This window comes from Pteronotus mesoamericanus, unplaced genomic scaffold (genome assembly GCF_021234165.1).
Source record: "Pteronotus mesoamericanus isolate MK-2021 breed Mesoamerican mustached bat unplaced genomic scaffold, CSHL_Meso_final contig_90, whole genome shotgun sequence".
In the NCBI taxonomy this organism is placed as follows: domain Eukaryota; kingdom Metazoa; phylum Chordata; class Mammalia; order Chiroptera; family Mormoopidae; genus Pteronotus; species Pteronotus mesoamericanus.
In genome coordinates, this window is record NW_026555277.1 from 46,353,516 (window position 1) to 46,379,495 (window position 25,980).

Sequence of the window (25,980 nt, forward strand, 5' to 3'; positions counted from 1 at the left end):
GAGCTCACAAACCAGCAGACAGCCCAAGTCCAGCTTGTTTAGTATGTTGGGAATTAGATCTTGTCTGTTTCAGAAATTTAGAAAATTCCACGTAAAAGCTCAGCAACTCAGACTGAGACAATTAATTCATTTCAAACACTCTAGCAACTCTAAAAAACCAGATTTATGATAATAAAAGACCCCTTTAACTTTGTCTTTGAGTTTAAATTATTTTTTTCCAATTTGAACTTTTTTCTTTCTTTTTTTTTTAAGTATAGAGAGGCAGGGACTCCCCCATCCTCTTCACTCCTCTGTCCGGCTCCTGCTTTTACTTGTTTCCACCCGAATTTTGTTCTTTTGTGTTTTTTGGACTTAATGAGGACCACCGTCCAGTCCACTGTCGGGGGAACATCCACCAAACAGACAATGTCCTGCGTCTGAGCACTGGCAGGAGGCCACTTCCTTCTGTGCTGACTCAGCAGCCAGGCTCCGGCTGGGGCACATGTAGCATTCCTGGGGAAGGGCTCTACCCCGTCACAAACACTCATGAAAACAACTCACCACTGAGCAGAGGACTGCAATCTGCTGCTCAGGCTTAATGAGACCGCAGTTGAACTTGTCTTTTGCTTTGATTATAGTTTTTAAAATCCACAGATTCATCAGCATAGGTCAACATTTTTTAAAAAATTATTTTTTTCTGTTAACAACTCACCAATGAGATTTGTTTAATTTTTTTCCCCTTCCCCTTTCTTTTTGTTTTTCATTAAACAGGAATTTCTCATCCATTCCAGTTCTGAACTGGGTCAGAAATTTGGGCTGCTTTACATCCAAAAGCAGGAGAGCCAGAGCCCTGACAAAGGGCACAGGAAAATTCCTGACACTGCTCTGCACAAAGGTATTTAAGTTGTAACTTCATTTCAGTCACAGCAGCTACTGACAAAAAGCCATAGCTTAAGGAGCAACAGTTCCCTGGACGCACATCATTCAATATCGTAGTCAGGCCAATACTCACGGCTGCTAGTGTTACTTTTTCATTGAAATGATGACTAATGTGTAATTGTTCCAGGATTTTATAATACACAGAAATGTCAAACTTTCATGACTTGCAAGTATATTTGCACCTGCGGCATTTGTAGTGTTTGCAGATGCACAGTTTGGGAAAGAAATAAAACTTCTGAAATACAGGATAGGAGCAGTTTATACACTGTCCTTTGTAAAACTTTCCCATATACATAAGAATAATTCAGGAGACCACATAGTCAAGGGTCACTGAAATGATGAACAGTGAAAACTGAGCCAATTCAAAACACCAATTTAAACATCACTGACGTCCTTACAGGGAACTAAAATTGGGGGCTCCTAGGAGCCAAAGCACAGACAGCCACTGCAGCCAAAATGCCTCCTTGGGCCATTCGCTGACATGCACAATTTCCAGGTAGGTTATTTTACCTGTTTTCTGGTCCTCGTCTTCCCTGTCCTGAGTTTGATGTATCTGGCTATCAATTCATTCCTACCTGCAAGAAAGAAGAATTTACAATAAGGTGGATTACAAAAAAAAAAAAAAAATCCTCTAAGAGGTAAGAAAAGAATTAAGAATCCTTTGCAGCTCTAAGTTTATTAATGCTAGGAAAATAACAGCACAGTTGTTTGTGAAAATGCTTACTAGGGAAAATAAGATGAGGAACATTAATTATGAACTACGATCAGCAACTGAGGATAGAAATGCGCTTTTTAAAATGTGCCTTCTTGTTTCTTTGCGTGCTTGCACCTAAATGGGCGGTCACTTGTATAAGCAACACATACAAGGATTAGTGTGGGAGTCTGCAAACCCGTTCTGTTCCAGGCTTATTTTTCATATCCATTCCTCCTCACCCAGGCTTCTACTCAGAGTTACCTCCAGTTAGAGACATTATAGCCACAGGAGAATGAACTGCTGTGGCCACAGAAACGCTACAATGATAGGAAGTTAACAGTATGAAAGCAGACCCCCCTAAAAGTAGTCACTGCACTAGCAACTACACACAAGATTGTGTCTGTGAAAAACAGTGATTCAACTCCTCAAAGCTTTATAACCTTTGGGGGAAGAAAATGCTTAAAAGTATAAACAAGTACCTTCCATCTATACCCCACCAGGAGACTGAGGAGTTTCAAACAGATAACCTGACTTTGAAGATGTGTAATAAAATGGGAAAGTATAGCCCCAAAACTAAGTGGGGAAATGTAATACTACTGTACATGAATGAAACCCCACTCTTATAAGACATAGGTCCAAACTGTAACTATAATCCTAACTATATAGCTAGTTGTGTAATTTGTGCTTGCTGTTTTACTTCCCAGACATACTGCATATCTGAAGAAAGCAAGAACTCTGTCTTACTCCCTGAAGCTCCCTACCGACCCCCGCCCCAGGCACACAGCACACTGCTGGGCACAGAATAAATGAGGGAATAACACAGCCTCTGCTGAAAGACAGTGACCATATCCACCAGATCTCCTGGCACAGAATAAGGAACTGGCAGCGCTAACGAAGACCAATGTGGGCATATCTTCATGGGAATTTTGTCTGAGAATTCTAAATACTGTCCCATCATGGACATGGGTGGCCAACTTCTTGGCATCCCTGGGCCACAGTGGAAGAAAAAGGGCTGTTTTGGGCCACACATTAAATACACAAACACTAACGAAAATTGATGAGCAAAAAAAAAAAAAAAATGTTTTAAGTAAATTTACGATCTTGTGTTGGGCCGCCTTCATAGCCATCCTGGGCCGCAAGTGGCCCGCAGGCTGCGGGTTAGACACCCCTGGTAGAACATCCTTGTAATCGTGGCTTTGTCCACCACCTACTTGCGTTAGGACTGTGCAATATGCATGGTCACCACTAGAAGACAAAGGAATCGTGGATGCTTGGGGCTGGAGAGTAACTCTGGGTCATCATTCCCACCCTCAAAAGTTGAAGTCCTTATTAGCCTAAGCCAGCACTTTGAGAATTCAGGAAGCAATCCACTTTACTTTGAAACATTCAAGAATTAAAAGACCCTCCTTATCTGTGGCTTCTTGTAACTTTCATCTTCAGATTCTTCTTGTTCCTCTTAACAAGAAATAAGGCTAGTCACTTATGCGGCGACTGACTTTCAGATATTGACAATGGCTTTTAGGTCTTCTTGGAGTTGTGACCTGGCCAAACCTCCCCGTTCCTTTGTTATCTGTGACAAGCTTTGGAACACTCCCCCATACATCCTGTGACCATCCTTTGTCTATTACTGGTTCACAGCCTGAAGGGCAGAACTGTAGTGCTGCTCCTACTAGAGTGGGTCTACCACCTCACTTATCCTAAACACTCCACTTGTGTTAATGCAGTACTGAGTTTAATTTGGGGGGACCACAAGAAACTGTCAACTTACATCAAATTTCAATTCCTAAGTTCTTTTCACATGGGCTACCACTCAGATATAGCCCTACACCCATGCCTGGTCTCTTTATGCATAATTAGAACTTTTCTGGTCCCAAAACAGAACCTTACATGTATTTCTATTGCCATTTCATCCTGTTAGATTAAGTCCGTCTTTCCAGCTTCTCAGGATATCCTGATTCTATGACTGAACTTACCCTTTAACCACACAAAAAGGACCTTGATATTCAGTTCTGAGAATTGCTTTTCTAAGGATTCTCTTTCAAACTTTTGAGAACTACCAATATCTGCTGTAGTGTCATCGGGTCTACTTCATCTCTCAGATGGTTGTACAGATTTTGCAATTTGTCTCAAAGGCTCACGGGCAGCAGAACCCAGCTAGGAGTACCTAATTACCAGCAGCCAGACTGAAATGACAATGTCTGCAGATGAGCCGAGCATCTTCTGGCTCGGGGCCTCACTGTGCACCCTGTTCAGCGTGGTGTGAGTGGCCAGGACAAAATAAACCCAGGACTCTGTATCACATGCAATTTCATCTGAACCTTGTCCAGGTGGCAAAAACGTCTCCTGTCCCATACTTGCTTTTTTTCTGTGAAAGCTGACATTACTGCTTATGTGCGATATAGCATCTGCATAACTAACTTTCAATTTCTTAGGGTATTTGTCTGAATGGATGAGGTCAATATCCAAGACAGGCACATTTGACTGACTATATACCCTGAAGTCTATGCAAATAGCATACATACCTTAGAGTTAAACAATACCAATGTACCCGTTGTTTACAGTACTTCTAAAAATTGGTACTTCTACAACAGACCCTCACTGGGTATCAACTCTGTGCAGAGCACTATGCTGCCCTCATCATTCCACTGAAAGCTTATCAGAACTCTCTTGTCATTGTGCTTCTCAAGATCACATTTCAAAATCCTGTGTCCCTTCTTTCATACCATGTTTCAAGCCATAAAGAGTAATTAACTTGAGGTTTTTATGTGTTCCTTCTTGTCTCCATGAGGAATACTGTTGATTCAATTTTCAAATTCAAATTCAGCCAGCGCTAAGCATCTACTATGATCTAAGCAGTGTCATTCACTTTATTTCATGTCAATTTTTTAATGACCATGGGTGGCGTTATGCACAGAAAAACACTATTTGGATTTACCTGGCTTATAAAACTGTATATTTCATTTGTTTAGTTATTTTTTTTAAAAACTCAAATACCTACTTCACCCTTAAGTTTTAAGTTCAATTCACATATCTATAATTTTTACAGTCACTTTCAAAGGTCCATTCAAATAATGTTTGGCCCATTTTAAAAACCTAAACTCCCTTAAACATTGAAAACTATGTATTTAATTTAGAATGTACTCAATTCTTTTAAATATTAAAGCTATTTGATCTAACTTATAAAATATTTCCTTAAACAACTCTTGGGAACCTAATAAATTATCTTAAATGCTCTAATATTGCTTACAGATCTAGTAAGACTTCAATCTTCCCCCAAATCAAGTCTAAATCAATTACCCCATGGCACATTTTAATTCAGAAATACACACTAACCTTTTGTATGAGCCAAAATATTTTAAATAATTGTCTGAAATATCAAATATACATAAATCCTTTAAATAAAAACATTAATACTATAGCTTTGACTTTATTAATATCTTCTGTTTTCATTTCTAAATCTTTTCAGAATTAAAATATGCTTCCCTATTAGGAAAACAAGTATGCCATTCCAATAGATTGTGGAATATCTTTTTGGCTACTTGTGATTACACATATTTTGTGGAAATCAACTAGGTTCTGAATGGAGATTCTTGTCAGTGATCTTGACAGGACATCCTGAAACCTATGAGACCATTTATATTTTATAGAATGGCCCTCTAAACAGTGTGGGCCCATATAGTCCAGAGTTCTGGATTTGCATCGTGGTACTAAGATACAGAACTCCCTTAACAAGGACCGGGAGCTCATCAACCATCATTAATGTCACTGGTAGTAGGCCTCTGGTCCATACAGCACGGTCTTTTTTTGCAGCCATGATTAAGATGTTGGGTTATTGGAAATGCTACCCCTCATTTCTCTCTCTTTTCCAACACACACACACACACACACACACACACACACACACACACACACACACACGAATGGTGGTGTTTCATCCAGTAAACCTTACATTACAAAAATGATTTTCAACAAAGTTACCTTTAGTTAATCACGATATTCATAAATGAATCTTATAGTCATGTGGAGACAATCTGCTTTGTGCCTTATGATGCCTGTTTGAGGCATTGGGGATATAAAGAGAGGATTCTGTGGTTTGCCAACAATGAGTTCACTGTCCAATACAGGGGTTGAGATATAAGAGCAAATCAGTTCTACATGCCCAATGACGACTAATGCCATGATAGAGGTTCTGGTAAAGTGCAGGGGTTTTCGGCCATAAATAATTCAGGGAATCTAGAAACATCATAAGCTGGGCCTTTAAGGATAGATTATATTTTATTATGACAAATTTCAGACATACATAAAAGTCTTTTACAGAGGAATTTTACAGTGATTATTATATACCCACCACCTAGATTCTACCACTTTTTCTATACCTGCTTTATCATATATCTTTCCCATCTCTCCATTCCTCTATCCCTTTTACCAAGCCACCTTATTTTATCATTGTTTTGTTCCAAAATAAGTGGCAGGCATAATAACACTTCCCTCTAAATACCTTAGTGTGCATATCACTAACTAGAGCAACAAGACTGTTTTTGACAGGCAGAAGAGAAGGGGTTAGGTAAAGACCATTTTAGACAGAGGAAGAGGCATTTCTTTAAATAAATTTCCCAGGCAGGAAACTGGGACTCTTAAATAACACATACACCCCCCCACACACACACATGCACACACACCCCTGCTGACCTTCAAGCTCCCCAAACCACTGCACATTCTTTCTTTCTGAGCCCAGGAGTATCCAGGTTGTACACTCACAGCATTCACAGCATTCATGACTCATCTCCTGTATTCTTCTACACAATCCTGGTAGTAGCTTCTAGAGCTGAGCAGCAATGTCACACTTCACCACTCAGTGTCATTATACTACTGGTTCTCTGTAGCATACAAAATCCTCCAGAATGCACATCCTACCCTATCACTTCTTAAGTCTGAGATTCTGCAGCTGCAGCTGCCCTTGCTTTTCCCACAGGCAGCAGGCAGCAGCAAAGATAAACACAGCCTGACCTGCCACTTTCACACTATGATCTTCACCAGGCACTACAATCCAGTTTTTATTTTATTTTTCCTTTTACCTAAATAACCGAACATAGTTGAAAGTGAGCCCATCATCGGCTTCCCCTGCATCCCGATTGCCTTGAAATTTCCTGCTAATGGGGCAATAGAAAGAGAGAGAGAGAGAGAGAGAGAGAGAGATTTCTGCAGAAAGACTTAGAGTTTGCACTGGGTTTGCCTTACCGAGACAGAAGACTGGTTAATGTTGTTGTGGGCTGTGTGTGTAATAGGATGTGGCCTCAAGGTCATGTTTGAGGCACAGCAAATGCAAGGTCTGTGGCTAGAAATTGTAGCCCAGAGACTCTGGGCTTTAACAGCCTAGGAGCCACTTTGTAATTGAATGGAGTCATGGAGCCACAAAGAAAGAAGTAACAAGTGGACCACTCCTTTCCTTGGCTGCAGCCATTTCTTAGGCAAACTCACAGGCCAGAGGACCGAACTGGCCTGGGCCTGGGGAAGGGGCTCTAGCTATTAACTCTGAGGAACTCTCTGCTGACCCTCCCTTTTTTGGTGGGGTATGTGAGGATTCCCATGTTAAAAGAATAAGAATCAGAAAGAAAACTCAAGCCTCTCTTGATTGCTAGACCAAAGCTGTATCTAATGGGCACCAATGTTATGGTTGCAGCCATAGGGTCTCCTACACCTCCCTCACACACCCCAACTTAGTCTAATAGCACTAGTAGGCTACTAGAACATTCTCTGTTAAAACCTCAAGCTTTCTGAGCCCTGTGCCCATGCACACAATTGCTTTCATGGCCAGTATTGCTACCCATTTCTGCATGTCTCAATCCTGCCCACCTTTCAACTGCCTTGTCCTTCATGAACCTTTCAGCTGAAGATACCTCCCCTCTCCCTAAACATCCACAGCTCTTGAGGTTGGCTTCCTCGTTGCTGGCGTGTATCCTCTCTGCCTTATAATCTATCATTTGGATACATGACATGGCTCCACCCAGCTCATAAAGCTACTGGGAACAAAAACTAATGGCATCCATCTTTCCTCTGCTTCCCCCAATGTTTGTGGAGTGAGTTATTGTTAGAGGCAGAAAATGGTTTCTACATCCCTGCAATCCAGTTTGACCATGAATCATCAACTTCAAGTGAAAAAGTGAAAAAAGAAAAAAAAGATGATCCAGTGGGAAGACGCAAAGAAAGCTGCCTTCCACAAGTGACAACAGCATGGCTCAATCCTCCAAAGGACACAGCAGAAGCACCCAGAGAGTGGTTTACAAAGGACTTTCCCATTTCTGCAAGATGGTGTTAAAATTCTTTCTAGCCATGGACCCTTTTTTATCAGCTGGGGTTCATCTAAAAGAAAAAATATCTTAGGATATCAACATCAACAACCACAAAGGACAGATGTAGGGGATACTGTGGGAACCAAGTGTCACGAGTTAGGAAGAGGTCTACAGAGGGATGTTTAATGACTCTGTTCTAAAGATCCAGGGACTATATTTATGGATATGGCCAGAGGAGACAGAGCCTTTATTAACTAACCAATGAGGAGTTAATAATTAACCTTTTCCTCCACACTGCTGGAATTGTCCCAGTGACACTGCGAAAGAAAGGTCTACCAGAGCTGGCAAGTTACCCACTAGTCAGACACCAACGGCACCTACAAAAGTAGAAAAAACATGCTACAATTGTGGGGGTAAAAAGATGCCACCTCTGTCTTCAAGGAGCTCACACCTATGAAGGACTCTTACCCATGTCAAGTCACCCTATCCTTCCCCAAGACTCCCATTCACAGCGTGCATCCAGCTGCCACATTCCATTAACTGGAATGGCTGCGCGACGAACGCCAGCCCCTACCCCGACCCCCACCAGATAGGATGTTCCACAGGAATACAGACCACAGATTGGATTTTGCTCCTCACTGAATCCCTGGTACCAAGAATACAGCAGGTCCTCAGTAAGTAAACCCCGATGGAATGAATGACTGAATGAGGGGGATGGGGAACCACAGGGGGAGAGGGGTACAGGGCTAAGACTGCGGGTAAAGGACGGTTCACAAAAAAGAGCATTTGAACCAGTCCTAGAGTGTTACCAATGAGGAAGTTTAGACACCAGTGCCTTGGTTAAGCCCTAGTATAAATCATTGACCAAAAATCAGCACCAACGTGGAAAATCACCAGGAAGGGCCAGGCAGCTTGTTCTGAGTTGCCAGGGTTGGTACTCGGTGTTCCTGATCTTAAGGTTTACAAAAGGGACTGATGGCCTTCAGGAGGTAAACAGTGGCAAGTCCCTGAAATATCCTGTGTTTGCATTCACCCAGGGGCTTATAAGGTACAGTTTTAGAAGAATACACAGAGGAAGGCTGTGTTAACCCATAGTTAGTCAGAACTTACTCTTCTCATCCCTTCCAAATACCTGGCAATAACCCAAGTCCCACCTTCTCGGAGTTCCTATCACTCCATGGTAGCTGATAACATTATCAAGTGACAGACCCATAAAACACTGTGTTCCCCTTCATCCTAGTGGAACAGCTTACAAACCACACATAAGCGTTAGACTACGAGGGTCAAGTAAAAATGTCTAATGCTATGTATTCAATACAATCCCTCTGCACCTCATAGAAGTTCTTTTTATTGTAATTATTTCTAGAAGGAAAATAGGAATAAAGTAAGTTTTTCTAATGGCTTATTTTCTATGAAACAATAAATAGATGCTACACAACCATCTTTTAATAACTCTCTAACAAATAATTTTTCTAGCCTTAATACTTTAGTCTCATTATGCTTTTTTTTAAATTCATACTACAAAGCTATCTAAAACTGAGCTCTGTTTTATCCATGCTATTGCCTCAAGATGTTCAATGGCTCCCTACTGCCCACAGTCTAAAGGTCAAACTGCTTTAGTGTAGTATTCAATGTTGTCCCACCATCTGTCCCTAACTTCTCACTTTTCGCCACTGCCACCACCACTACCATCGCCCTAATCCACTTTATCAGCATCAAAATGCACATCTAGCTCTAGTTCCCTGAACCATCCTGCCTTTCTAAGGTTTTGCTCACACCTACAACATTCTTTAAGACTAGTGACCAAACTCCTTCCAGGTTCAGCTCAGATGGTGTCTCCTCTGTGAAACCCACTTGAAGAGTGTCTGAAACGTGGGACCTGTAGAGAAGACTGAGCCAGGGAGCCACTCTGACCTCACAGACCAATATTACAAAGCAAACCGAAACAAAGGACGCTGAGTTAAAAACAACTTGCTTAGTATAGGAGGGAAGCGATGGCTTGACTCTGACTGGAAAAGCAGCACAGATTAACCATCTCATGACCCCTTGTGCGTTCTGTGACCCCTCGTGCATTACTTCTGCATGTATCAGGGCACTCACCTCATTCTGGCTCAAGTAAGAGTTCCTTGTTTAACAGGGAACTATGTAACAGGGTTATTGTCTGCAGCATCTTTGTATTCCACACACCTAAGGTGTACCTGGGATTTAATGGAACCAAAGTTTGTTGACCCCAAAGGCAACCTAAATAACCCTCACCCACAGGCTCTCAGGGGAGTTTTCACTCATCTTGTGGGCATTCACCTTTTCTTTCATGCCCACACCTGATTATGTTGCCTTCCTACATTAATAGTTTCTTGCCCACTTTAAGAAAAACAAAAACTCCTTAGCCTGATGCCTAGACCTAATGGCTCATTCCTGTACGGGGCTCCTGTGATCTAGAACAAGGAGCTTCACAGAGTTCCCCACGTCACTGGCATGGTTTTCCATACCTCTATGCCTTTGTAAAACCACCTGTCCTTAAATGTTCTTTCCTGCAAACTCCCATTCATCCCTGAAAGCCCCAGTGGAAGTATTCCTCCCTGAAGTCTTCTGGGAGCCATACAAACTGAGGTAGTCATTTCTTCCTTTGTACCCTTATGTGCCAAGCATATACATCCACTGCTGCTACACTGCTATTACATACCTATGGGACTATTCATGCCCTGTTTAGAATAGTGACTGCTCCATGGAAAAAATCTACCTAGTTCTCTGCAACCCCACATCTGATAACTATGAAGTGGAGACTCAATAAATGTTTTCCATAAGAATGAATGAATGAGCTCACCTTTTCTATATGAAGAAAAATGAGAAAAAGTGATCTAGAAAAAATTAATAGGACAGCCCCGACTATACCACCTAAAATGTGTAAGTCCTTTCGCAGTCATGACTGTTTCAGTGACAGGCAGCACAATTTTCCAGACCTTCGTTCTGCTCTCTTAAGTCAGCACAAGTGACACCAACACATACCCTTTTCCTTCTCGCTCTTCTCCCCACACCGCCCTCCACATGCCATGGTAATATGGACCTGGTCCAAAAAAAGCTAATCTCAACATTAACCCAGGAGTCTTGTTAATGAAAAACTTTGCTAAGAACACTCTGTTTATTTATTAATTATTTGACATTAGAGAAGTGTGAAATCCACACATTCCAAAAACTAAAATAAAACTGTTGGTCTTTAATGGAGAATCTTTAATGGTGGCAATGCTGCAGACTTGGTTTTTAGTTTCCTTTCTTTTTAAAAAATGAAATGTATGATTGCCTAGATCTTTCTAGGAAAGCTGGACTTGCACTTATTAGCTGTGTGAACATAGGCAACTTGCTTAACTTCTGTGGACCTCTATTTCCTCACCTGTAAAATGGGGATAGAGCACCTACCTTGCAGGACCATTGTATGCATTCGCAAGAACAAATGGAGGTTGTGGGACCCCAAGATGATTTAAAGTGGTCCTATAATTATGCAATGTCACCATACTTGGTTCCTATGTTTTCTTTGCTTGAACTGACATACCAGGTTTCGGTCCAGGACACCATACCACGTATCACCTGACAACCAGTATAAATGCCCAATGCTTTCACTTTCAATGTTATTGAAATTGAACATTTTTCCTATGCTATACTGAAAATGTTCTCAAAATCTTTATATCACCCTACATTTTCAAAATGATATGGCCATAAGCACTATTTCCCAGTTAAAGGAACCATTTATTGGGATATCTTAAAACTAAGAAGCCATCATATAAGATACTTACTTGTCACAATAATCTTTTAATTTAGGAGAGATTCTTCATTGAATAAAAGAACAGAAATTAGGTTTTTGCCAAGGGCTAAGTATGGCCAAAATTCTTATAATTTGTGGCATATCATAAAATTATCTCTATGAATAGGCTGGAGGCATTGCATTAAACAGCATGTCCCCCAATGGATTTCCGGAGTCTAGTTCTTAGCGTAAAAACACAACTATCACTAAAAGAATTAAGCATCAACTTCTGTAACTGCTATACTAGTAGCTATACAAAGGTGAATTATGCAAGCCTTAAATTAAAAAGACACTCACATGGGATTACCTGATGCTTAGAAGACATGCTAAAGAGAAATCTAAATGTCTAGGCACTTAGTAACTGCTTTAAAAATAATACAGGATCCATGCTCATAAAGGGCATTTTCTTTAAATGCACGCAAACTGGAGAAAATGAAATTTGGGGGTTAACCTAGATGAAATAATACTGTGTGGCATCTCTAAGGTAGAGATGAAGTGAGATAGTGGAAACCTGGAAAATACACGAGCTCTATACCTACTATGTGTCAGCACTATGTAGTGTACTATGCTTATATACTCACATATTCAACTTTATTGTTCCCATTTTACAAATGCTGAACCTGAGGTTCAAAGAAGTTAGGAAACTTGCCTAAGTTCCTACACTAGTAAGTGGGAGAGCTGGGATTATAGCACAGCATTCTCTTCCAAACTCGTTATTCCTTTAGACAAACTGCTCTGAAAATAGCCTCTATAGTAAGTTAACTTATCACAAGCTCATGATTAAGTATTTAATGAGAACAAAATCTTAGAAGGGGGCACAACGCAACCCTAAAGTGGGCTGAATTGCATATGCACCATGATTAAAGCTCTGCATTCATTACCTTCAAAACAGGATAAAACCTCACTCCTCTATGCATTCAACGCCTACATAATCTGGACCCAATGCATTCTCCTCTCCCCTGTTCAATAATATCTATTGAATATTTTCTATGTAAGAGGCATTGAGCTAGGCACTGCAGGGAATACATGCTGGAATAAATACATATCTTCTGCCCTCAAGGAGCTTATAGTTTAGGAGGAGAAATGAGGCAAGAAGCCATGCAATAGTAATGAAGGGCAGAGTATTAGGAGGATGAGAGGAAACACTGAAGAACAGTCAGACAGAAGTCCAAAGATGTTTCCTCGTTATGGCTGCAATGCTCAGACAACATTCAACTAAGATCGAAACACAGAGAAGCCGAAGGCAATTAATGTATGGGCCAATCATTAAGGAGAATACAGTGCCCTATGAAATGGGCTTTCTATTTTAGATGGTGATCAAGCAAACCAATAGATTACCTTTCTTGGCTGAGTTTTAGATTCAGGAGAGTCAACCCATTTTTATTCTCCTTTTAAATTTCTAATTACCCAGCTAATATGCAATGTATTCTCCCTGTAAAAAATAAAAATGTTGCAATACACATAAAAACTCACTCATATTTTGCCTTTCTTCCTGCCACTCTTTACGCAAACTGCCATGTCATGTTAGGTGCTATTTCTATCGTGTGAATGACTGGCCCCTTGACCCCCACCATCCTCAAGGTCCCACCCAAATTTCCTGAACCCTGCTTTCAGAGTTGCCAAGACTCAGTTTAAATGGAACTTCCCAATTCCCTGGCAGTCGGTTTGCTCCCCCCTTTGGCTCACCACGCTTCATGCAGACTGCTAGCACTACACTCTTCCTAGGAGTGTTCTGCTCATCTTTGACAAATTATGAGCTTCATGAAGGCAGGGTCCACATCATGCTCCCACGGTCCCCCATCCTGCAAATCCTGGCACTGCACTGAGATCATGCTACTTAAGTATAGTGCTACTGTGGATTTTAGTCCCTTCTTGAAAGAAAAAATATTTGAAGAAGTGACATCATGGCACACAGGAGGTGATGACTGAATGTTTTCTTTGAAGAGACAGGAAGAGAGGGAGGGAGGAGGAGCAGGAAGAGCAGAAAAGCAGACATGGGGATATAAAGAAAAATAAAACAGAGTTCCTGACTTCGAGGAACTCATTGCCTAATTTAGCGATTTTCAACCTTTTCATCTCATGGCACATATAAACTCATTACTAAAATTCTGCAGCACACCAAAAAACATACTACATTTTTTGCCAATCAGACAAAAACAAAAAGGTAAAATTTTGATTCATTCACACTGGACAGCTATTGTTGTGTTGGTCTTTTTCATTTTTTTTTATTTGACTATCTAAGGGAAAAGAGGTCAGTGCCCCTGACTAAGTAGTCAGGTATTGCATGGTTTAAAAATTCTTGCAGCACATCCATTGAAAATTGCTGACCTAACTGAATGCTCATGGAATGCTGAAATACTCATGGGACCTTTCCTCTTCCTAAGGTCCTAGAAATGGAAGAGGCACCCATAAGCATAACTGGGATGGAGGGTGGCAATAAAGAATGGTGAGTGGCTATTTGATTTCCAGTGGAAAGAACCTAAAAAACTCACTGTCTTTCCTCCTTCAAAATTATCTCAGACTACTCTTTTTTTAATTCTTACATCATTCATTAATTTTGGATTGCTCATCCTGCCCAATCCACCACTCACACAGAGAAAAATATTCAGTTATTGATAGAGAAAAATAAATTTTCTATGAAACATCTCAACTTTTTCACAGGTACAATAGGTAAGAATGAACTGGATAAAAAATTCAGATGAGTTGATGAGGCTTCATCTGCAAGCTCATTTACCACACATACATTTGATTTTTAAAGGCAGAGCCCAAACTACTTATCCTTACATGGCTCCAGCTCTGAAGGTTGTATCGCAACGATATGTCAGAGTAAAATTATCCAGCAAAACCTTGTGTGGGTAGAAGGTTCCACAAGTCAACAAACAACAACCGCTTGGGCAGTTTAAACCAACAAGCAAGATGTCCTCTATTTAAATGCTATGAGAGACTCTATTTTAAGCCTTTAAAAATCCTTTGGGCAGGTGTTTAAGCTGTGTACAGACTGAGCTTGTGTAGGCTCTGGGGCTGGGGGAGGGTGGGCTCCACTCTCCATGCCGGCAACATTTTGTTCAGGCAATCTTCCTGCAGCAGGTCATGTGACAAAGGCCAAATAAACAGCATCTGGGGATTTTCAATTACAGACCTTCGCCCAGCATGCCTGCACTGTAATCTCTACCAGATGAGGCTCAGGCCTCCCTATTTTCAATAATTCACACACTGTGTACACATAACATGACAATAAGGGCATTCATGGTGTGGCCTGATTCGCAGATCAAAGCTAGCAAAGGGCCAGCTGTAAGCATGCTCTGCTGCTGGATGATTCGTGCTTTTCACAGGCTTAGAAAGACGCTCTGCAGGACCTGGCAAACTGGCCTCTTTCCTGTGCGGAATGCTGAACAAACTTTGAGCATGAACTGGGCACAGCCACCCAAGATGGCCAGAGGGGCAACCAATTCCATGTGCATTTGCAAGTACTGGGCAGCTTCAAACCCCAATCTACTCAACAAGCTGCCTCTTAGAGAGGGGTTTGCCTTGGCCCGTGCAAGACCTTTGCAAAAGCCCTACCAATCCTGGGAGCAGGTGGTTCGCGAAAACAAAGCTGTTCTAAAAAGACAGTGAGGTTCCTGTGCTTAATAAACTCTCAACTAGGCGCTCAAGTTTACAATCCACTGGCTGTGTAGATTCCATTTAGCTGTCCCACACATACAAGTGACTCAGACACAAACTAGATGGACGTATATTTTTAATGCATAGCACAGAGCTTTGAGTTCGGGAAATGAAATAGGACACTTGTTATTACTGAAATCCCTACACATTAACTTAATTAACTTTTGTGTGTAGACTAACGCATTTAGCCAGTATGTGTAAGCGCACGCACACGACTGCTTTAAAAGCATTCAGAATTCTCAAGCCCACAACATTCCAAATGTCTACTGCCCTGCAGGAAGAGTTGCAACTGGAGGAAATAAGGACACTGCTTCCTCATATAAAGATTTCATACCCGTCAATCAGGGCAGAAACCCAGAGAAAACCATAATAGTGACTTCCTTGGCAGCAAACACATGCTGTTCACCAGCTGTAGGCTGTGTGTCCTTACCCCCTTTTCTCTCTCATTCAGAATGGTTCCCTCTTAATCACAATAATCCCCAAAGTGCTAAAACATATCAATCGTTGGGTAAGCCCTGCCTACAAAGGGCCAGCCGGCTGGCTTTTATGGCCTTGTCCAACAGCAGCTGATACTTCATTCAGTGACAAATCCAATTTAGCAGTTACAAGAGGTTTAGCATCCCTGAAAAAAATATTGGGGTTGATCTGGCATTCTGAAGTCAGCAAATGCTCCACTGCCATATTGTTGCAAAGATTATTCTGCTGTCATATTTGGATGTCTAAAACCGTCTAGCACCTTCTCTACTCTTGCCCCCCACGATCTGATGGTGGTGGTGGTAGTGGTAGTGGTGGCAGCGGCGGCGGCAATAACAATTTAATCCCCAAGTGAAAAATACAGGCAACAATCATACTTGAAAACTGGCTAAATAATGTGATTTTACCACCACCTCCAAACACACACATACACACACACAGATATACACACAGAGTAATAATTGGCTCAATTTTTCAAATAGAAATTCTAATATATTGAAGGAAAAAGCTATGGTATAAAATTGATTTCACTGTAACCTTTGGATTCTAGGTCAGCTTTGAAGAGTAAGAGGAGAAAAACAGAATGAAAAGACTTAACACGTGGGTTTTTGTCTTGTTAAAAACTACTGGGGAACTAATGTGAAGATCTTGTTAAATTCTTTGCATCCATTTCAAACATCAAAATGTTCAAACAAAAAGAAAGCTTTAAGTCATGATGAGGGAAAACAAATAAATTGACCAAAAACCCCCAGTTTTTGAATATTTAATATTCTTAAAAGATATATAGTCTTTATAGATAACTATATAAATTCAAGTTAAAAGAATCTCCAAAGAAAAGAACCTGAATAATTTAGCTATGAAAGGTATATACAACCAACAAAATACAATTTTTAAGCAATACCACAGGGTAATGTACAAAGTAAAACAAAAGGGAAATGATCTAATAGGAACATGGGCTGATTATTTCTTTAATATTAGACCTTGGAGTCAACAGTTGGTTATTTATCCTAGCTTCAGTTTTAACGATACCAAAAAAGTGACCGCAGAGACATCTGGCTTACCAAAAAAAAAAAAAGAAGAAGTTTCAGTGCCATAAATGAGACACGCGCAATTGTGGTTGGCAAGATGTCAACAATGGAATATTCCATACATGGAGTTCTTATTTCATGTGGTTTTAAAACTTTATTCTTCTCTCTGAATTTTTGAAAACATATACTGAAAATTAAAACAAAGCAAACACCTAAAGCCTGTAGACTACAGAACACACTAAGCTTCTGTGAACAACAATCCATTAGATTAATATTTTGTCAATGTCACTTGTCACAACAAAAGCAGCGGCATTTATAATTTACTCTAAGACTGGTTTAATTAAAATTCAAAAAACCACGACAAAGTTATATTGAATTTCATTTGCCGCATTGTAATTACTTACTTTGTAGCTGACTATAAACAGTATTTTATTACATCCACAAAAATGCATTTAAAAACTAACAGCAATTTACAGACACTGGAAGAACTAAGGGAACAAGTCCCATACTCCTACTTTGAATTCAGAGTTACTGCCTACGTTAATGTGACATCAGAAAATAAGGACCCATGATCTTTCTCAATCCAAGGGGTTCTACGGGTCTGCCTATATCACCTTGCCTTAAAGCAGGGCTCAGACTCCTCGAGAACACAGATTTGGCAGAACCCTCCCAACACTAAGAAAGAGTCTCACTTGGCTCAAACTCAACAATGAGACAAAAGAGGCTGCCAGGCATGATGGATGACTTAAAGGCTTAAAACTACCATTTGCATCCTCCCAGATAAACAATTAGCTGGGGAAAAAAAATTTATTTTCTAGAGGCAATTTCCAATACTGTTAGTATGCCTGGCAGGGGAGAGTTAGTTTAGTGAAATTATACTTACTTTAAGAACATTTGTCTAAAACATTTTCTGAAAGCATCTTACTGGAGTGGGAAAAAACAAACCTTTCATTTTTGGAAAACAACAACAAACTTGGAAAATTAAAAGTTAGGAAAACCTTAGAAACTTTTAACTCCTTTAAGGCCAGTATCAAGATTTTCAATGTGTTTGATTAATTAATTTTTTCATTCCCTTTTCCTTTATTTTAAATTTGTACAACTCATAGAGTTATTAAGCATAATAAAAACTTTACTTATTGAACAAGGCAGGAAGGCATAAACAAGACTTAAGCGTGAAAGAAAGGAAATGGGCTTCACACACACTTGGTGATTCTGAAACTGCAAATGGGCAATTTTCTGGAGCTCCTGAGGACTCAGGAGGGAATGCTTGAGAAAAGACAGAGAAATATCTTAAAAGTCAACCCACATTTTCTAGAATGAATTTACAGGACAGGGCAGGAGTACTTGCGGAAGTTCACCAAGCCGCCATTAATAAATGAGACAGAGTGTGGTTTCCGTGGCAACAGAGATCCCAAGTCTCCAGCAAGCTTAGTACATAACCACCAAAGGTTTCTCCTCAAATCTCAACTTCCCATTTCCAGGTGCTGACAAAATGAAATGTACTTTTGAGCAGAGAAAACTGTGCAGGGGGTTTGCAAAAGGGATTTGCTTACACTGGTTTGGGCAAAAGGGGCGTGGTTGTGTCACAGAACTCTACAGCTCCATCTTGCTATATAATAGAGGCTTGGAACATGATTTTAAAGGGAGTTAAGAGCCCCCTGAGACTGTTCCTGTGAGTTAAATATATTTCTGTAATATTATAATGTGTTATGACAAGTTATACATCATTGTAATAGGCTCCCATGATTAACATTAGTCTGACTACTTTTTCTTTGCTCTGCAGAAATAATTGGAAGGGTTGGGATCAGCCTACTGACCAGAATTCTGAGGAACACTGACTACATTTCTTTAAGATGTGTAACCTTGAGGTTTATACTTCATGGGCTCATGATAGATTTTTCAAGAGACTTTTCCAGAGTCCTCCGTATGAAGGGAAGTGTGGAAAAGTATAGACTCTAAAACTGCCACTAACTAGTTACTCACTTTAGGGAAAGTTATTAACTTCGTTGAGCCTCAATTTCCCCAAAGGTCTAATACCATATAATGCTACATTACTGTGATAGGATCTACCTACTTTTATATCCTTTCCAAACACAGTTAGAGGACACCAGAAAGCACTGGTATCCTTCGATCCTCCACCTTCTAATTTCCCTCTGAACACTGAAAGAGCCGTCTCCAAGGTCCAAACCAAAGGGAGATGGCATACTTCCCAGCAAATGCAAGTAGCTACAAGAAGGACCAACCCCTCCAAGAACAACACAAACTCAATATTCACCACAGAGTTTCACTTGGGGAAAGATGATTGAGGAGAATAAGTATCATCTGTATGCTAAGGTAGAAACACACTTTCTCTCCAGCATCCATTTCTGCCATCTAAAGAGCTGTGCTAAGAAGGAAGACACACTCTCTACAGCCAGGGACTGGGCGCCCATTACAACAGACATGACGTGGGGTATGCACCAAAGACAGACAAAAGGCAGCTTCTGTCCCCACAGAGCCAACAATCGATCTACCTTCGTGGTATATAAGAGATGCAGTTAGGGAAAAAAGATCTATTTATTTTTAAGGATTATTCTTTTAAATTCCATTCCTTTTTTTCCCTTTCACATATATAGAATCAAGTTTTAAATCCTCTTCTGTGTCCACATGGTAATATAACTTCCCTTACAACACATGTACTGTCTTTAGCATGTATTCATGCTAAAAGGCTTTAGGAGACAGTAACAAATTCCTGACAGCTACAACTGATAACTTGAAAAGAAAAATAGTATTCCATTTCAATTTTCAGACAGGTCTGGCTCAGGGACAAACCAGCTGAAGGACAAGGAGGGTAAATTTCCAGTACAACTCTCTCTGTAAAAGCCATAAAGTTACTTTCCTGGGGGAGCAATCAAATATCTACCAGGACTCTGAAAACCATTTCATATCTAATTTCATTCCACTCATGAGGTAACATATAAGGAGCCTCCTTGTACATATAAACTCCCTTAATATGAAGTCTATATCTCATTTTCCTACCTCAGAGAAAAAGAAGAGGTTTTTGATGCAAATGGGGCCCCCTCTATCCTTGAGATCTGCAAACAGCTGGATATACCTATTAACATACACAGCACTGCCCAGTGACATGACGAACACACACAAGAGTGTCACAATGACACACACCCGAATCCTAGATCACGGCATCAGGGTGCCAACAGATGATCATTTAAGTCCTGAAAATAAAAATAAAAGTTGAGAAAGAGAGACTGCTACACAGAAACAACCATCCCCATTATATGAATTTTGATTGACCCTTTCTACAATTTCATTACAGACCTTTCAGTGTGAGGGAGCAATTAGGAGTATTTATTTAGCCTGGTTTCTGAATTAAGTAGGTAGAGGAATAGCAGAAGATGAGTGAAGTTTGCCACAGTGAGATAGCCATGCCAAGGGTTCAGTTTGCACCCTTCAGAAATGGAAAGTGCTATCATGTGTGCTTAAGGAACAGCATAATTAAACATCCCACCAGGGCTTTGGAAGGATAAACCTATGGAGTGAGGGAAGACTGGATGGACTGAGCAGGCTAATTGGAGGCAGGGAGATAGGCAAGAAGAACAGAGCAGTAGTTCAAGTGAGAGGTGATGAACGCCTGATTTTGGGAAGTGAACCTGAAAAAAACAAGACCTGGCACTCAATCAAAAATGTAGAATGGCCACATCTCCTTGACATACCTGGTGTGAGTGAAAAGAAAAAAACTTAATGGCAGCTGACAGTCTTAGCTCCAAGATGGTAGTCACACCTCGGACACAACGAATCCAGGAAAATCAGGAGACTGGAACAAGGGAGGCAATAAGTTTCATTTTGGGTATTTAAACTTGAGGGCACAAAAGGATGTCCATGTGGAGCTGCCCCGCAAGCAGCTGGTTGCACAGGGGTGGAGACTAAAATGTTCGGGCTGAGCAGGAAACCCCGGTCTAGCAGTCAAGAGCCTATTGCAGGTAACTGAGCCCTGAGACCAAGGAATCGCACCCAGGCAAAGTGGAAAAGGAAAAGAGAGCTGGGGAGAACGGAGGGTTGAACAGAGGAAAAGGAATCCGTAGAGGCCTCTGAGGAATAGAAAAGGGAGATGCACTTAGTCTAGTAATAACATGGAAGGCAAGCATAAGTAAAAGTTAAAAAAGAAAGAAGAGCTAAGAAAGTCAACCATTTCAATTGCTGAAGAAAGGTCAAGTAGGATGGAACCAGAAAGGGACACATTAAGACGTCTCTCTTAAATGCTATAATAAACATGCAAAAGTAGTCGTGGTTATATGTGCCGCCCACCCACTCATCGGTTTGATTTAGGATGAATCTTGTTCTGTAACAAGGGTTCTCAACAGGGGTTCCCAGGATCATGGGTCCCTTTGAGATTTACATGACTCATATGATCTCATATGCCAGCACTCAACACTGACCTAGGATGTGGGGAAATGAAAGGAAACAAAATCCAAAGCAGTTGCTGAATGGTGTGTGGTCCAGGAGAGTGTTGACAAAGTGTGGGCCTGTGTCCAGCAGTCCTTTGGTAGAGTATAGGAGGTGAGGCTGCAGGACCCACGTTCTCAGACCTATATGCAAGGGTTGGAGGTCCATAATAATGACAGTTTCTGGTCCACTGTAATCATAGTTTGACTATGAATACAAGAGTTCAGGGAAAAAAAATTAGTAAAACTATTCAATGAGAATCAATTGACTATATGGAATTTATAATCAAAAGCATTACATATGTTATTAGCATTTATAAATTTGTGTGCTATACATGCTTTATATTAGTAAAAACTTTAATGAACACATATATGTGTACATATGTAGGTGTGTGTGGTTTAAAATATTTACCAGCACATCACTTGGTATCTCATCTTTAATTCTAGTCATTGCTTCTAAAAGTTTCGCCAAAATGGCCACAGGTTCTTGTATCAGCAAAAGATGTCACATTTAAAGATCCAAAGATCACTCCCTTGCCAGGGAGTTTCAAATGTGATCCAACTCCCACAAGTTGGAGAACCGACAATCATGCAGGGCTTCCTCTCCTGGCTCCCCGTCCTTATGCAATCCTTACAACATCATTGAACTGCACAAATATCCATCCCTCACATCCACCCACACTTCCAACTCTCCCTGCCTTTGCCTCCCTACCATTTTCTGTCTGATATTTTGAAGTAGCCTCATAACTGCTTTCCTAATCCATCTTCTCCAACTCTCATCGTTCCTTAAAGTTACAACCAGAGTGATCTTACTTAAAATATCACTGAGCTTTCTATTGTGCAGTTCCCAATACCTAAAATGCCAACTCTTGTTGCTACCTCCAAACTTCTATTTATCTTTCAGTAAGGCCTTTCATGACCCGCAATTAGTGATTCCCTGAGCTTGCTCCTTGCGTTCTCCTGCTCTCATAACCCCACTACATTCTATCATCATTTGTTTCCATGACCACCTTCTCTACTAGTCTTTGAGGTACTAGATGGCAGAGTCTTTTTCATATAATTTCATCTGTCCCCGGCCCCCAGGACACCACCCGATACATAGGTGATCAATAAATGCTGACTGAATGAATGAACCAGAAATATACACACAGTGTGTACAATACTTCTTTCTGAGGCTTAGGATCTTCCAAAAAAAATTTTACTTTATTATTTTACTTGTTTTTAAAATTTTTATTGAATGTATTAGGGTGACGTTGGTTAACAAAATTATATTGGTTTCAAGCGTACAGTTCTATACTACATCATCTGTAGACTGTATTGTGTGTCACCACCTCAAGTCAAGTCTCCTCCCATCACTATCTATCCGTCTTTTACCCTCTTCTACCTCCGGCCACCCCGCTTTCCCTCTGGTAATTACCATACTGTTGTCTGTGTCTATGAGTTTTGGGTTTTTTTGTTTTGTTTTGTTTTCTTTGCTTAACCCCCTCAACTTTTTTCACCCATTTTAATAAGTTAAAAGAAAAATAGTATTTAAAAAAATATTATTTGGGAACACTCCCAAGACTAAGAACAGCAATGCTCAAAGGTCTTTCACACGTTGCTTGTGTAATGATATGTTTTCTGTGAAGAGAAATTTATAAGCCCATTTCTCTAGTTGGTAACACAGATTTTATGTTGACAAACTCTTTTATGCCACGTGTGTGGTTTTGTATCTACCCAAAGTTCATAATTACAAAATAGTATCCCTAAAACCAATAGCAAACAATGAAAATATTTGTAACCATAATGATTGGACTTAAGAGAAGCTCTCTTAGAGATTTTAAAGAGTCAGAAATGTTTGGTTCTAGAAGACACTTTAGGGATAATTTCATCCAATAATTTAAACTTGTTTTGCAGATGAGAAAATTAAAGCAGAGAGTAGTCAGAAGACATGTCTAAGGCCACACCACTCAAGTGAGCTTTGAGCTGGGAAGGCCTGGGGACTCCTGACTCTGAGGCAGTCAGTGCTCACCTCAGAACTATGCTGTAATAAACCATGGTGGGCTCTATTGACTTTTTACTTAAATATTAAAGTTTATCTTTCAAGTGTATCTTATCAATTAGTAAATGCATATGATAGGTCCTGACTTTGCTTCCAATAGGATTTAAATCCAAAATTCTTCTTAGTTAGACTGAAAAGGCTAATCTGAATACGTTTGAAATTATGTCTTAGAGCCTATTTTGATCACAATTACATAATCATAAAATAAAGATTGGTTTTCCCCTTAAAGCATCAGAGGCCCTGAAACATTCTTGGATGCCCCATAACACTGTACATATTCTATTACCCAAGAACTGTTCAGTGTTCCAAAAGCCCCTCAACACTGGAATCGTGTCACACATTTCTTGTGAATGTATTTAAAATTTCACAAAAGGGGGTCTCATATTAACACAAAACCCGTAAATTCTGTTATTAGGATTCACAGGGATATGCTGTGTGTCACTGGGTAACAGTATTGTTTTCAAAACCCCATAGGTTCCAAAGTTCCTCTTGAGAGAATGAAATATCTTCTTTTAATCAATTGATGTGGCAAAGATGAAAGTAAGTAAAAAGACTAATTATGAGCAAGTCCGCAGTGCAGTCCCAAACATGAAAGATGAAAGAAGCTGTCCTTTTCATTCCCTGCTTTACCCCATAAAGAGTCACCCACCAGGGTGTAGATGCTCTGCCCCTCAGACCAGGTCTGCCCCAGGTGGGCAACGATAATGCTCTGCTGAGGGAGACATTCTGGTCCTCCACCCATAATGGCAATTTAAAACTTCTCTGTCCAACTAATGCTGCTCCACTGAACCATTCATTCTCAGAACCATTCTCTAAGGATCATTCCTTCATCAACACAATGTCTGAACCAATTAAATTTCAGCTGTAACAAGATTTGAAATAGATAATGCAACCCTCTGTCCTAAAAAAAAAACTCCTTTGTATTTTCTAATCACATCATCATTGAAGCATTTAGGAAAACACTGGATAACTCTACATTTATCCAAGTTTCCTTCATCTCTCCCTTTAAATTTCTTTCCAGTCAGAAGAGGCCTAATGTCTTTATCCACCCTTACCCGAAAGCAATCCCCAGGATCATTTTTATTGCTGAGAAGTATGCTCATCTCTTTATATCTCCTGCAGGAGCATCGTAACACTACACATGTTATTCCTGGGGCCAACTCAAAACACCTGGGACAGACACTTGTCTAAAAATACAGAGGTTGAATCTTGTACAAAGGGGAGGTTTAATGGTTTTGAAGGAAGGGCCTAGGCTTAGGCATCGGCAGACCTGGTTGAAATTCCAGTTTGAATTTGTCTGAATCTCAGCTTGAATCTCAGTCCTCTTATACGTAAAGGGAGCCTAATGCTTCCCTAATAGAAGGGTTGTGATGATCGATAAAAAAAAATGTATCTACAAAATCAGCTGGCACAGTATCTGACACATAACAAACACATTGTACATATTAGCTGAATATCAAATGAGATATAAATGAATTCATTTCTCATCACTGTTACAATTTCTCATTCACATTACTTTAAATAGGATCTGAATGCAATTACTCCTGTTGTCAAGAAGAAACAGGCCTACAGTCCTCCAACATGTATCACTACCAGTTGAATGAGGGAAGAGAGAACACTCATTCCTTTGCAACTTTTTGGTGACCTCAAAGCACTATTATAGCAATTGAAAGATTGGGCAAAGGACAGTGAAAGCTAAGTCACAAAAGAAGAAACATAAATGATTTGATAAAATGACAAAAAGTTTCATCCTCATATATAGTCAAGTCAATGTAATATAAAACATCAATAAAACACCCTTTTTGCCTATATCGATCCTCTATGTTCCCAGGAGAATATACTGCTCTTGGGGGTATATGAGGTCTGTCCAGAAGGTATCCAGTCATGTAATGTGGAAACTAGAGATATTTACTGAAGAAGATGCAAGAAACACTGTAAATAAGACAATGACACTTCAGTCCCCTTCAAAGTAGGCACCTTGGGACCTCACACAGTTCTCCCAGTGTCTCTTCCACCATTCAAAACACTCTGCAAAATCCTTTGTTGGAATTGCCATCAGCTGCCCCATCATATTTTCCTCAATCTCACTGATGGTTTGAAATCTCTTTCCTTTCAAGGGTGATTTTAGTTTTGGGAAAAGCCAGAAGTTGCAGGGTGCCAAATCTGGGCTGTAGAGGGACTGAGTACCTGGATGATTTGATGTTTTACCAAAAAACCTCTGTACGAGACATGAGGCATGATCTGGTATGTTTTCATTATGAAGAGGCCAATCACCAGTTGCCCACAGCTGTGGCTATTGTTGTCGTATTGCATCTCTCAACCAACGAAGAACATTGTTGTAGTACTCATTATTACTTGCTTGGTCTGGAGGGGCATACTTGTGATGGACAACACCTTCCCAATCAAAAACACAGTTAACATGTTAACATGGTCTTGATCTTCCTGCAACATTGCTGTACCTTCTACGAGTGTGGAGAACCAGGTGACTTTCATTGGGATGACTGGGCCTTCGTTTCCAGATCAGAGCCATAGACCCACAATTCATCTTCAGTTAAAACCGTCTTGAGGAAATCTGGCTCATTGGTAGCAGTTTGAATCAGGTCATTAGCAAGTACAGTACAATGTTCCTTCTGTTCT

General features: G+C 40.3%; 1 protein-coding gene across 4 annotated transcripts in view; it reads right to left on the minus strand.

Moving 5' to 3' along the window:
• TEAD1 (TEA domain transcription factor 1) overlaps positions 1-25,980 on the minus strand; it is a 246,362-nt gene that overhangs the window by 74,137 nt on the left and 146,245 nt on the right. For all 4 annotated transcript variants that reach the window (XM_054586089.1, XM_054586092.1, XM_054586088.1 and 1 more), the window contains exon 3: positions 1,429-1,493. In XM_054586089.1, the coding sequence (XP_054442064.1) occupies positions 1,429-1,493 (65 nt within the window). The remainder of the gene's footprint in view (positions 1-1,428; positions 1,494-25,980) is intronic.